General features: G+C 40.3%; 1 protein-coding gene across 1 annotated transcript in view; it reads right to left on the minus strand.

The window, feature by feature from the left end:
• Positions 1–958: 958 nt before the first annotated feature.
• Positions 959–15,175, minus strand: part of LOC140720800 (uncharacterized) — a 61,213-nt gene continuing 46,996 nt past the window's right edge. The window contains 1 exon segment of the mRNA XM_073035646.1: positions 959–3,176. Coding sequence (XP_072891747.1) covers positions 2,304–3,176 — 873 coding nt within the window. The 3' untranslated portion in view covers positions 959–2,303.

Raw genomic sequence — 15,175 nt, forward strand, 5'->3', positions numbered from 1 at the left:
TTCACTATGTCATAATGTGTGGTGCGTGGCCATGTGGTTAAGGTGTTGAACTAGCGATCTGAAGGTCATGATTTCGAGCCTCAGCCAAGGCAGCATGTGTGTCCTTGAGCAAAGCACTGAACCACACACAGCTCCTGCACATTTATAGCCCAGTGGTGCTGATTGGTGCAGTATAAATAATCAGCTGCTTCATTAACTGTCAAAGCAGAATAGGCTTGCTGAGCCTTCCCCTTTGTTATACTTTATGAGACAATTTTCTGTCTGTTTTTCTGCCTCTCCAGCCTCAATCTGCCTCTGCCTTTCCGCAGCCTCCATCTTTAATTTTTCTCACTTGTACTGGAGCTCAAGCTCACTAGGTTTACTTTCAGGAAACACCTCCAACTCCTCCACTTTAAACACACTCTCAGATACATAATGTTCAGCTATTATCCTCTGCATCAGTGCCCTCCTCATTGTCGATTTCACTTTAGCAAGTTTTAACCTTTCAGCAATACTCAACAACTCAACCCTTCTGGCGTCCCCTAATGTCTCAGAGGTTGGCACTTCCTGACATCGATCAACATCCATTGCTGCAAATTTTCCACACAGAAATAAATCAAAAGAGATTTCCCCAATGAAATCGATAATTAATCAATCCTCAAATTTGATCATATCCCAGATGCAGGCCCCATTTTGTTACGAACCGTAACGCTTCAGAAATGAACCAGCAGCAACAGACTACTACTGGAGTCTGTTTTTGATGTGAAAACCACAATGCTTATTAGTATCCACTTATAATATAGTAACTTAAACAAGTTAAACAAAGATTAACAGTGTTATGTGTATATATGTGTGTAAATATAACTCCCAAACTATTGAGCTCGGGGGAAACAAGGCTTGGAGTCTTCAGATGGTAAAGTATGAAAGTTCAGTTCATCCACAAAATAGGTGATGAGAGAGATATTTGAATTCAGGGTAAATGTCGAGAGAAGGCAGTTATGTCGAACAGCAAGGGAGATGAGGCTGAGTACAGAGCTATGGTGTAAATCTTTGTCACATGGTACGAGCAGAATCATCTGCAGCTTAATGTGAAAAAGACTAAGGAGCTGGTGGTGGACCTGAGGAGGGCTAAGGCACCGGTGACCCCTGTTTCCATCCAAGGGTCAGTGCGGACATGGTGGAAGATTACAAATACCTGGGGATACAAATTGACAATAAACTGGACTAGTCAAAGAACACTCAGGCTGTTTACAAGGGTCAGAGCCGTCTCTATTTCCTGAGGAGACTGAGGTCCTTTGACATCTACCAGACGATGGTGAGGATGTTCTATGAGGCTGTGGTGACCAGTGCTATCATGTTTGCTGTTGTGTGCTGGGGCAGCAGGCTGAGGGTAGCAGACACCAACAGAATCAACAAACTCATTCGTAATGACAGTGATGTTCTGGGGGTGGAACTGCACTCTCTGGTGGTGGTGTCTGAAAAGAGGATGCTGTCCAAGTTGCATGCCATCTTGGACAATGAATCCCATCCACTCCATAATGTACTGGTTAGGCACAGGAGTACATTCAGCCAGAGACTCATTCCACCGAGATGTAACACTAAGCGTCACAGGAAGTCACTCCTGCCTGTGGCCATCAAACTTTTCTAATCTTCCCTCAGAGTGTCAGACACCCTGAGCCAATAGGCTGGTCCTGGACCTACTTCCACTTGCAAAGATTAACTTATTATTATTTAATTATTGATGGTTTTATATTGCTATATTTCTACACTATTCTTGGTTGGTGCGGCTGTAACGAAACTCAATTTCCCTCAGGATCAATAAAGTACGTCTGTCTGTCTGTCTGTTCTACAGGTTACACAGTGTTAAAATGAGAGAACAGTAGCTGTAGATTTTATCCGTCATCTTTACAAATCTACATACGAATTATCACCAAAAGTGACTTGTCATGAGGGGTATCATCTTCAAATGAATGACCACATCACACCCAGGCAAGGGTTAACACATAAGTGGTCTCCACAGGATATCCCAAATCAGATCCACTCCTATGGATCAAATGAGGTGACAACCACACATTCGATGTACGGTGAATGGATAATTAACCCACCCTTGCGGGCATAGGAAAGTTCTAAACAGTGACCTTTGGCCACTAGTTCCCTGGTTTCAATCCTTCCATTTTTCATCCGTCTCCATCTGACTCTCAGTGTCTGTGTCCTCAGTTAAAACTAAACAAGCTGCGAGCGATGTAAACAAGCTGCAAGTCAGACTGATTCACCTTCTTAATCTCTCTTAAAATGACAGTCCATATCAAACGAAACCTTGGGATTCATAACAATGGCCACTCCCCACTATGAACTGACTTGTGTTCCAGTATTTGGGATGACTGAGTGAATCCTTTCCCACAGACTGAGCAGGTGAACGGCTTCTCCCCAGTGTGAACTTGCTGATGTCTCTGTAAGTTAGCTAACCGAGTGAATCTCTTCCCACAGACTGAGCAGGTGAACGGCTTCTCCCCAGTGTGAACTCGCTGATGACTATGTAGGTTGGATGAGTGAGCGAATCTCTTCCCACATTCTGAGCAGGTGAACGGCTTCTTCCCAATGTGAACTCGATGATGTCTCTGTAGATTGGATGACTGAGTGAATCTCATCCCACATTCTGAGCAGGTGAACGGCTTCTCCCCAGTGTGAACTCGCTGATGTACCAGTAAGGTGTATGACTCAGTGAATCCTTTCCCACATTCTGAGCAGGTGAAAGGCCACTCCCCAGTGTGAACTTGCTGGTGTGCCAGTAGTTGAGATGACCGAGTGAATCCCTTCCCACACTCTGAGCAGGTGAATGGCCTCTCTCCACTGTGAACTCGCTGATGACTATGTAGGTTGGATGAGTGAGCGAATCTCTTCCCACATTCTGAGCAGGTGAATGGCTTCTCCCCAGTGTGAACTCGCTGATGACTCTGTAGATGGGATATCTGTCTGAATCCCTTCCCACATTCTGAGCAGGTGAACGGCTTCTCCCCAGTGTGAACTCGCTGATGACTCTGTAAGGTGGATGACTCAGTGAATCTCTTCCCACAGACTGAGCAGGTGAACGGCTTCTCCCCAGTGTGAACTCGCTGATGTACCAGTAAGGTGGATGACTGAGTGAATCCCTTCCCACAGACTGAGCAGGTGAATGGCTTCTCCCCAGTGTGAACTCGCTGGTGAGCCATTAGGTCAGATGACAGAGTGAATCCTTTCCCAGATATTCAGCAGATGACAGCCACTGCCCGGTGTGAACTGACTGTTGTGTCCACAGGTGGGAAGACTGACTGAATCCTTTCTCACACACAGAACAGGTGAATGGCCTTGCCCAGTGTGAACTTGCTGATGTACCTTCAATTGTGATAACCGAGTGAATCCATTCCCACTGTTTGAGCAGGTGAACAGCCTTTCTCCTGTGTAAAATGACGGGTTGCCAGTTGGTCAAATGACTGAGTGAATCCCTCCCCACAGTCTGAGCAGGAAGGATGGTCGATTGAATCCCTCGCTCCACTTCTTAAATATCTGGACAGAGACAACCAAACTGGTGTGCCGTGTTTGAACTTCCTGGAGACAAATTCCTTCTTGTTTTTAACCTGTAAAAAGATTTACAAAATCCATCAATGGGTGTAGGACAACATTTCAGATGAGATTACTTGAGTTACCAAGGTTTGATCTGGTATCATACTGTTACAGTGAAGTTCTACCCAGGTTGGACAGAGAAATCATCTCCTGACTGGGCAGAGTGCTGGTATCTGGAATGACCATCAATTCCCTGATGCTGTTCCTGTTTCTATAAGAATGGGGCATTTCTGCCATCTCCAATTTGTACCTTGGCTGAGTTGGACTCTCTCCATTGGTATTATTCCCTGTTCCTGCTGAGCTGCATGGGTGCCTGGCCCCACAGTAACAAAAACAGTCTCACGCAATTCGCCTTTCTTGATGTGCATCTGGGATTTTCATTTATGTATTATTAACTTAAAGTGCCACAGTTTTAATGCCATATAAAAAATTCCTGTTGAGGTGAATGGTTGGTCCGCACAGCTGTTAAAAAGACAGAGTGAACTTTTGTAATATTTCACATTCTTGTAGAAAATTACAACACAGGAACATGCCCTTTGGGCCATCTGGTCTTGTGCTGAACTATTTAATCTGCCCACTCCCATACCCCTACCATGCAGGTACCTACATGAACCTCTGAAATGTTGAAATCGAGCTTGCATGCACCACTTGAGCTGGCTGCTCATTCCACACCCGGCTGACTGTCTGTGTGAAGAAGTTTCCCCTCATGTTCACCTTAACATTTCACCTTTCACCCTTAACTCATGGCCTCTGGTTGTAGTCCCACCCCATCTCAGTGGTAAAAGCGAGCTTGCATTTACACTATCTATGCCCCTCTATCACAATCAAATCTCCCCTCAATCTCCTACAGTCCAAGGAATAAAGTCCTGACCTGTTCAATCTTTCCTTTTAACCCAAGTACTCCAGACCTGGCAACATCCTTGTGAATTTTCTCTGAACTCTTTCAAAGTCCTTACATCTTTCCTGTAGGTTGGTGACCAAAACTGCACTCAGTACTCCAAATTAGGCCTCACCAATGTCTTCTACAAGTCAACATAACATCCATCTATTGTTGTCAGTACTTTTGTTCATGAAGGCCATTGGGCTAAAATCTTCCCTTCCGTCTCTATCTAACTGTGATACCACTTCCAGTAAATTAAGGACTTTCTTCTTCAAGAGGTCCCTTTCTTCTACAACACTCCTCTGTGCCCGACCAGTCACTGTGAAAGCCCTCCCTTGGTAGGTCAGACCAAAGTGCAACAACTCACACTCGTCTGCATTAAATTCCATTTTCCATTTCTCAAACCATTTTGCCAGCTGGTCCAGATCGCACTGCAAGTTTAAATGCTTTTTTGGCATTGACTTGATGGGACAAATAGCCTGTTTCTTTACTGAACTTCTCCATGTTTCTATGGCAGAGAAGCTGGCCAAACTTGTTTGGAAGGGGAAGGGTAGGAGTGACAATTGAGCAGCAGTGGCTGGAGTTTCTGGAGCAATTCGGGGCCTGAGTGATTCCACAGAAGTGGAAGCATTAGAAAGACAGGAGGACACAACTGTGGTTAAAATGAGAAGCCAAAGCCAACATAAATGTCAAAGAGAGGGTAAACAAAAGAACAAAAACTATTCGGAAGCTTTGAGAAACCAAAAGAAGACAACAAAAAAATTCAGATGAGCTCAGTGCGTGGAATCATGACTTGTAGTCATTAATGGGTCTCAGTAGCACCCAACAGTCTGAGGCATTTAGAGGAACAAAATATATGAGGCTTCAATTTCTCTTCAAAAGCAAGGTTCCCTGGACCAGTTCCCTTTCAACTTTCATTTTGGCAGGCACATACAAACTCTGCATCCTCAAAAATTCACATCTGAAGGCCTCCCACTTATATGTACTCCTTTGCCAGGAAACAACCTGTCCCAAACCACACTTGTCAGATCCTTTCTGATACCATCAAAATTGACCTTTCTCCAATTTAGAATCTCAACCCGTGTTCCAGACCTCTCTTTTTCCATATTTACTTTGAATCTCATGGCATTATGATCACTAATTTCTGTCACCAGCCCTGATCAATTCCTAACAGCTTATTGCACACTTCTACATAGGAATTCTACGTATTGATTAAGGGCACATTTGACAAAATCTACCTCATCTAGTCCTTTACAGTTTAGGAGTCCCAGTCAATAAATGGAAAGTTAAAATCATTTACTGAATCAACCTTTTTGTTTATTGGCATGGTCTGCAATCTCTCTACAAATTTGTTCCTCTAAATCCCTCAGGCTGTTGGCTGCAACCAAGTCCGAATATTGGTTACAATATCATAATTCCTTGTCTTGAGCTCATCAGGCTTTCCTACGATGCTTCTTGCATTGTGATATACACAGCTCAGCACATTCATTGCACCAGTCTCAACCATCTAACTGCTGAATCTATCTATGATCTGAACATCTGACTGGTGTCAAGGAAACAAACCCTCCATCATTGTCACAAAAACAAAGGAGCTGATTGTGGACGACAGGAGGAATGGAGACAGGATAACCCCTATTGACATCAATGGATCTGGGGTTAAGAAGGTGAACAGCTTTAAGTTCCTCGGCATAAACATCACCAAGCACCTTACATTGTCTGTACATACCGGCTGTGTTGTGAAAAGAGCACAGCAGTACCTCTGTCACCTCAGATAGTTGAAAAAGTTGGGGATGGGGACCAAAATCCTGAGGACTTTCTACAGGGACACAATTGAGAGCATCCTGACTGGCTGCATCACTGCCTGGTATGGGAATTGTACTTCCCTTAATTGCAGGAAACTGCAGAGAGTGTTGCGAACAGCCCAGCACATCCGTAGTGGTGAACTTTCCACTATTCAGTACATTTACACAGACAGGTGTATAAAAAGGGCCCAAAGGATATCATGGACCAAATTCACCACAACCACAAACTGTTCCTGCTGCCACCATCCAGGAAATGGTACCACAGCAAAAGGACCAACAGGCTCCGGGACATCATCTTCCACCAGGCCATCAGACTGATTAATTCATGCTGATACAATTGCATTTCAATGTTATATTGACTGTCCTATGTACAAACGATCTATTATAAATTACCATAAATTACACATTGTACATTTAGATGGAGACATAACATAAAGATTTCTACTCCTCATGTTTATGAAGTATGTATCTAATAAAGTCAATTCAATTCAATTCACCCTCTCCATTATCTGTTTGCTCATTCTGGCTCCCATTCCCCTTGCAGCTTATTTTAACCACATCACCCGTTCAACCCACGCTAGCACTAGCATGCCTTACCACTTGGATATCAGTCCCCTCTTGTTCTGTTCCCCTAACTAATGAATCCCCTATCACCCCTTTGACTTTTCTCTGTCAGATAATCCCCTTCACCACCAGTTTCTAAAGTGGTCTACCTTTTGTTATGTTTCATGGGCACAAGAGTACTCTGCAATGTCTATTTAACCTCATTCCCCTTCCTGACTCTCTCACAGTTTCCTGTGTCCTGCACCTTGGGTGTAACTCACCTCTCTTCATGTCATATCTATCACCCCCAACTCCTGAATGATCCGGAAATCATCCATTTCAGGTTCCAACTCCTTAACGTGCAGGGTGCACATCTTGTATGTGAGGACATCAGGGAAACTGGAGGTCTCACCACCTTCCCACCAATGTCCCCTCTAATTTGTAATGACCAGTGTGCACATAAATCATGTACTGTGCACTTTTTTGAACTCAGTGACATGTGCACAGTGAATTTTATACAGAGAGGTAATCGTTTTCACAGCTAGCAAATCACTGTTGATAAGTACTTTGATCTCCCCTGGGTTTGATCGAGTTCATCTGCACTCTCACACAACCTATGTAGCAGGCCTGTAACGGGTAATGAAGGATTTTCTCACCAAAGCTTTTTCATATTGTCCATATGTGGTGTGCTTGCTAAATTATGTTTTAAAAAGTCAGATTTGCAAATATTACTCCACTTCTTCCAACTTACAAATTCTCCAGCACCTCTTGCATTGCCACAATACACACAGGTAACACCAGTTTCTATATTGGGCATAAATATTTCCCCTGAACCCTCCTGACGAATTGAGGGTATACAAAAAATTCATTTTGAACCTGTGTAACCTCTGGCTAAAAGAATAATTGGGAGTGAATAGGAATTTTGAACTGAAGTGAACTCAGTCTTCAGCGTTTAGCTAAGACAGACTCATTACCAGTTCTCTGTGGCTTGCAGAGAGACACATTGAGAGCTGATAATATTATACATTGTATCCTCGTTTGAGTAAGGGGAGGAGGACTCACTGATAAGGACAGGAATGAACATCTGTTTGCAATTAAGTCAGGGCCTTGCAAAGGTAATAACTGATAAGGACTGGACAGTACATCCATCTATAATTAAAACCATTTAGCAAACTCTGTTATCTAAGTAATTAAGTTTTGCATCAACACACAGTTTTGCCAGTTCAAATAACATCTTGCAATATTAATGTATGGGATGTACTATGTATAAATATACGGCTGTAACCTAAGTCATTCGACTTGTCAGAAGGTGGCAGTGCTTATGTGCCTTCCCTTTGACAACTGGGTCTCAAACTCCTGCAGGCATTTGAATGCACAATAAACCGTGGTGTCGATAAGAAGCTGGTCTCCTGAGTTTTATTCAGATTCAACTTTAACATTTGGCATCACGGACATGATCCCAATATAGGGAGTGCCAAGCAGACGGGCTGAGTAAGCAGCTGGACCACTCTGGGGACTGCGGAGACCGAACGGGAGCCCAATATAGGGAGTGCCAAGCAGACAGGCTGAGTAAGCAGCTGGACCACTCTGGGGACTGCGGACACTGAACGGGAGTCCAATGGGTATTTTAAATTTGTCACTCACCGTTAAGTTCCTTTGGACGTATGGTGCCTCACCCAAGGCTGATCACATACCTTGACAGGATCGGGAAAGAATTTGTTGGGAGATTTGTATAAGGTAGGCAAAATTTTACTAAGTGGCCAGGAGGCAGACATGCCAGGTAAATTGATCAATTAAGCAGGAGGTGCCAGCCGGGTAAATTTATCTCATTGTTAATTGAGAAGGAGGCTTTGTGCCCAATAAATTACTTAGAGACCATTGGTCAATTGCAGTCAATTGATACGATTGGGCCAGCAGCAGCCCGACACAATTTGTGTGAGAGTTCTCCAGACAAGGAAAAATGTTTGTGAATGTTGACTGCAGTGCTGAATAAGAAATTGGGGAACAAAATGTGGCCACGGATGGGGGAGGGTGCAGGAGCCTGGGTTATTACCTCATGAGAACAAGCAGTAAATTTGATTTGGAAAAAGAACTGAGCAAAGAAGTGGAAATTGTTGTAAAGGGAATGGAAGGAAAAGGCAGATGTAAAGTGGAACTTTGCCGGCTATGCCACTGGTGGCCTAGTGGCTTCAGCGTTGGACTTCGAGGCGAGAGGTCCCAAGTTCGAATCCAGCTGACTCCCCTGCACACATTCATCCGTGCTGGGGTTAGAGCTGGTGAACAAAACAACTCACTCAACAGAAGGCAATGGCAAACTACTGCTGTAACTTGCCTTGTACATGATTTCACAACACCACACAGCAGCGTGGAAGGAAATCCTCGGCTGACTGGAAAAATTCCAGATGTGACATACCTTTAAAGTGGAACAGTATATTATCAGCAAGTTGGAGGAATAATGCATGAGATAAAGGGATAGAGTAGTGGTCACCAACCATTTTAAGCCCAAGAACCCCTACCTTGGCCTTAGTAAAATGCCCGCCCCCCTTGTAGGACCTATCAGCCGACAAAAGTTTGTTTCAGTAGATCACAGCACGGTAGCTGCTCTGATACCTATGAAACGCTGAGCCCGAATTAGGTCGTCTGCGAATATTTTAGCACCGGATTCCTCACGAACATTCAGTGTGCTAAACAGGTTTAGAGGCAGCACTCCAGGCCAGTAGTGACGGCACTTCCCACCGGCCGCCCGAGGCCAACTGGTGATCTCTGGCGTGAGGGTGTCACTGCGGTTAGGCGACTGATGACCTCGCGTGCACTCAAGTTCAACAGTGGGCTGACAGGGAATGAGGAAAGGTGCAGCTGACTCATGTTGTTTCCTCACGGCCCAGTGGTTGGGTGCACTGTGTAGTTACACGGATGTAGAAAGAATGGAACTAAAACCCCACAACCTGGAAACAATCTTTCAACAGTATTTGTGTATTTATTTTTCTTTTTTTTTCGGGATCTACTGGGAAAGTCTCAAAGATAGACTAGTCGATTGCAATCGACAGGTTGGCGACCACCAGGATAGAGGTAAGTACTGCAGAAGGAACACCAAAGGTTGGGAGACGTTAAAAACAGAGCGTGAGTGGATGGATGGGTGCCGAAAACAACAGCAGGAAAAACAACGTAAGCAAACCAAGGCCGGTCTACATTGGAGAGAAGGGCAGGAATGTCAGTCTAAAGTTAGAACTGATAGGGAAACACGGGATCCCGAACCCGTGTCTGGCATATCAACCCTGTATGAGTTTTGTGGCCTGCTACAGCACTTTCGCAGGAGACTAAGCCTTTAATGATGGGAATCTGTCCCCCCAATTTAATGCCCTACTGCTCCAATGCTTACCAACTAAGTTAGCCAACATCATTAACAAATAATATGGATTGGCCTGACAATGACCAAAATCGAATGCAACGAGCTTTGACATATCATTGGAACAGGGCTTTCAAATGCCAATCAACCCCGAAGGGAACTAATATTACAGGTGAATTTGAATGGAGACTCCCTCTGTCTGTCGATGGAGTAGCACTAATTCTGTGCTGCTCTTCATCTTCTCTCCCGCTCACAGCTTAAATTTTGAATTTCAAATTTTTAATTGCTGATTCTTGAAGGGGAGTGATATGTCTATGTCTACAAGAAGTGGGAAGAATCTGCATGAACCTACTGACAAAGGTAATGAAAAAGGAAAGACGCCGAAGGAAAGATCTGATGAAATGCCATCATGGCCTGAAGATATCGTTCGGACACTGAAATCAATTCAAGATCAGAATAAGGCAATTAAAGATCAACTGGAAAAGAATGTAATGAAATGAACTTATTTCTGGGAAAACTTAAAGATATGGAAACTCAAGTTACTAATTATGAAGAGGAATTGAAGTCAACTAAGCAAAAACTGTCTGAAACTACAACCCGTTTGGAAAAATATCGTTAATAAGATTATTGATTTGGAAACTAAGTCTCGCAGAAACAACATACGAATCGTTGGATTGCAGTAAGGAGCTGAAAATGGAGACTTAATGGTTTACTTTGGTAAGCTCTTTCATGATCTATTTCTGACTATTTCATCACAGCTACCTGCTATTGAAAGAGCAGACAGGCTGTCCACTTCGAAATTTAAAGACTCAACCAGACCAAGATTTATTTTGGCTTGTTTTCATCACTTTAAAATTAAAGATCAAATAATGCGACAGACAAGAAAACAGAGTTTTCAGATTCAATGAGTCTGAGCTCCGTTTTTATGAAGATTATCCAAAAGAAGTAATGGAACAAAGAGCAAGATTTGCTTTGGTAATGAAACAAGCATATGATAAGAAATGATTCCCCTCTTTGAGTTACCCGACAAGAATGAAAGTTTTTCCTCCTAATTCTTCCCCATGTACTTTCTTTGACCCAAAAGTCGAGCTGGATTTTGTCCAGGCAATACCTGTCACTGCCACTGACGTTACTACCGAATGAACTATCTGAAAATCTGTTTGATTATCTGTATATTACTCACACTACGAAAAGAAGATATATGAAGGCTATTTGGATATTTCATTGACAAATTAATAAAAGAAGAAAAGAAAACCTGCTCATCATTACATCCTATTGGATTTTTTTTTTGGAAAGAAGATTTACGGATCAAGTTTGACTGTTTAAATGGTTAATTACATATTTGACTGAGAAAAGAGGATAAAAGGATTTGTTCCTTTTATCTAATATTTGTTTTTTTTTGTTGTTTCTTAAATTACTAACTGGTAGTTGTTTTTTCTACCAACAGGGTTTCTTTTTATATATTTATTTTGGAGGGTTAAGTTACTATGATTTTACTAATTAATATTTCCATCAATTTAGTTCAGTTAAGTATACTATTAACTTTTTTAAATCTGTTTCATTATAGTGCCCTATAACTGATTTTAAAGTTTTCTTAGGGATTTAAAGCTAAACTTAAGATGGGGCTGGTTTTTCTCTCTAAGAGATTATATTATTTTGCTTCTTTTTCTGTTTAACACATGATAGAATGTAAACACTCTCCTTTGTTGAGACTTTACTGTCTTTCTTGCAAGGTCATTTTATTTATTTTATGTCGTGGCTGGGGGGAGGCAGAGACGAGACCAACAGAGTGGCCCATGTCTTCGCATCGATCTTAGTTCACTTGCCGTTTTTTCAGGCTTTTGGGAGGGTGGGTGGGTTTAGAGTTAGGAGTTTTTTCCCATTGGGTGGTTCTGGAGCATGCGTGTTTTCTATATGGCTTTATTCTTCATCACTGCCATCTTTGATAATCCCGTATTGGTATGTGTTCTGCGCATGTATAAAGTAAATTAGAATAAAATTATAGTATGGCAGTTAAATGGATTAATGTAATAATTTGGAATATACGTGGTTGGAATTATCCTATTAAACAAAAAAGACTTCAAATTATTAATCGATTCCAACCTGATATAATTTTTGCTCAGGAGACGCATATCAAGGCAGGAGATCAAAATAGATTTTTTTGGATGGTGGAATGGAAAACAACTCCATGCTACTTCTCAGAGCAAAACTAAGGGTGTGTCTATCTTTATTAAATCTAATATATTTACTCAAGAGGATATTGAGTCAGATTCTAATGGTAGATTTTTAATAGTTAAAGGAGTGATTTGTAATAGAAAGGTTGTTTTGGTTAATTTGTATGGTCCTAATTTAGATGATCCTGCTTTTTAAAAAAAATATTTGCTTTACTGCCAGATTTAAATGAGTATATGTTGTTAATGGGTGGGGATTTTAACTGTTGCTTAAATCCTATGATTGATAAGAGCTCAACTAATCAACAACTTCCAAATCATTTTGCATCAGTTATTAACTCTTTTTTGACCAATTTTGGGTTGATCAAATTATGGAGGCATTTACACCCTGATAACAGAGAATATTCTTTTTCTTTCCATGTTTATAAAATATATTCAAGGATTGATTATATTATAGTTGATCCCTGTCTTTTGCCTAATGTTAAAAACTGTGAATATGATGCTATTGCTATACCTGATCATGCGCCTTTGAGTTTGTCCTTTGAATTTGACGATGACATTTTTGGCCGTCCACCATGGCACATGTCTCAGACTTTATTGCAAAGCTCTGACTTTATCAGTTTTATTGAAAGCCAGAGAAAAGAATTTTTTTACTTTTTAATGATATAGGAGGATTGTCTAAATTAATTATATTGGATACATTCAAAGCATTTTTATGTGGTCAGATTATTTCTTATTCAACTAAACTTAAAAAACAGACTAAAGCAAAAATTAGATAAAATTTTTAAACAAATTAAAGACTTAGATAATGTCTATGTGACTTCCCCTAATATTGACATTTAAAAAAGGGTGGAACTTCAATCATAATATAACCTATTATTAACTCATTCAATTGAAGGTTATCTACTTAAGCTAAAGACCCAATTTTATATGTTTGGAGATAAAAATAATAAACTACTTGCATCTCAATTAATATCAGCTGGAGCCAAGAGGCAAATTTTGAAAATTCGTAGAAAAGATGGAACCCTGGCTCGGGATTATGAAGAAATTAATAAGATTTTTCCAGACTTTTATACTGAACTTTATAAATCTCAATGTCCAGTAGACTCTTCTGAAATGAATGTTGTTGCTTTTTTTTTACAAACGATTGCTTTTCCTAAAATTTCTGTTGAGGATCAAAAAACTCTGGATGCCTAAATTACTGAATCCAAAATTCATAAAGCTATTTTCTCAATGCAATCTGGTAAGGCCTCGAGACTTGCTGGTTATCCTGTATAATTTTATTAAAAAATTGGAAAATTGCTTTCTCCATATATGTTGGAGATGTTTAAAGAATCTTTTGTGAAAAGTGATTTACCCTCTACTTTTTATGAAGCTTCTATTTCATTAATTCTGAAAAAGGATAAAGATCCTTCTGATTGTGCCTGATACAGACCTATTTCATTATTGAATGTTGATGCTAAGATTCACTTAAAGATAATGGCCAATCTGTTGGAGAGTATTTTGGGTAAAATCATTTTTAAAGTTCAAACAGGCTTTATAAAGGGTCATTGTTCTTTCTCAAATGTTCGGAGATTATTTAACATTATATATTCACCTTCTTCTAAAACTCCACAAAATGCCTTATATCTTTGGATGCTGAAAACGTATTTGATTGAATCGAATGGAAATATTTATTTAATACTTTAGAAAAATTTGGTTTTGGTATTAATTTTAATAATTGGATTAAAATGATATATAAAGCTCCTATTGCTGCTGTTGTCACTAATAACTGTAGGTCTCCTTTTTTCAGCTATCACGGGGGACAAGCCAAGGTTGTCCATTAAGTCCTTTGTTATGTGACTTAAGACTAGAGCCCCTTGCTATTGCTCTTTGTGAAACCGAAAATATTCATGGAATTTTTGTGAATGAGATCATGCACAAGATCTCTCTTTACACTGATGATTTATTGGTATATATATCCAAGCCTGAATAATCTATTCCTGCTTTGCTAAAATTAAATGACAAATTTGGAGACCTTTCAGGATATAAAATAAATTTTAGTAAAAGTGAATTACTTCCTTTAAATGAATCTGACTCTATATATGATAATATTCCTTTTAAAGTTATGGATTCTTTTAGATATTTAGGTGTTATAATTACTAAAAAATATCAGGATCTTTATAAAGCCAATTTTACTCCTTCAGTGGACTTCTTTAGATTTGTTTTTACAAGACTGTTTAATGTCTTTTACACAGTTAATGGACAAATATGATATCTCTAATACACATTTTTCAGATATTTACAGGTTGGGAATTTTTTACGTGATTTTTTACCAATTTACCCCTCGGCCTGCTCTTTAAATTTGGCTTATGCTATTTTTCAGTTTAAACCTTTTCAAAAACAATTAATAGCAATCCTTTATAAACAGTTAATGAATGCTTGCATGTCGCCTAATGATAGGGTTCAACGCACCTGGGAAGTACAACTTCAACATTCACTTTCAGATAATCAGTGGAGTAAAATTTATTATTTAGTCAATAATTCACCTATCTGCACACGCCATATCTAAATTCAGTTTAAGATAGTACACAGGGCCCATATATCCAAAGATAAATTGACGCATATTTTTACTAATATAAGCCCTATTTGTGACAGATGTAACACAGAAATGGCTACTTTAACTCATATGTTTTGGTCATGTGTAAGTTTAAACAATTTTTGGAGGGATGTGTTTGGAATATTATCTAAAGTTATAGATGTAGATGTTCAACCTAATCCATTTACAGCAATTTTTGGGATTATTCCAGAAGAAGTAAGCAAAATGCCTGCTTCCGCCCAACAAAATTTTTATATTTATTTCAGAATATTCCTG

This window comes from Hemitrygon akajei, unplaced genomic scaffold, assembly GCF_048418815.1.
Source record: "Hemitrygon akajei unplaced genomic scaffold, sHemAka1.3 Scf000047, whole genome shotgun sequence".
NCBI lineage: Eukaryota > Metazoa > Chordata > Chondrichthyes > Myliobatiformes > Dasyatidae > Hemitrygon > Hemitrygon akajei.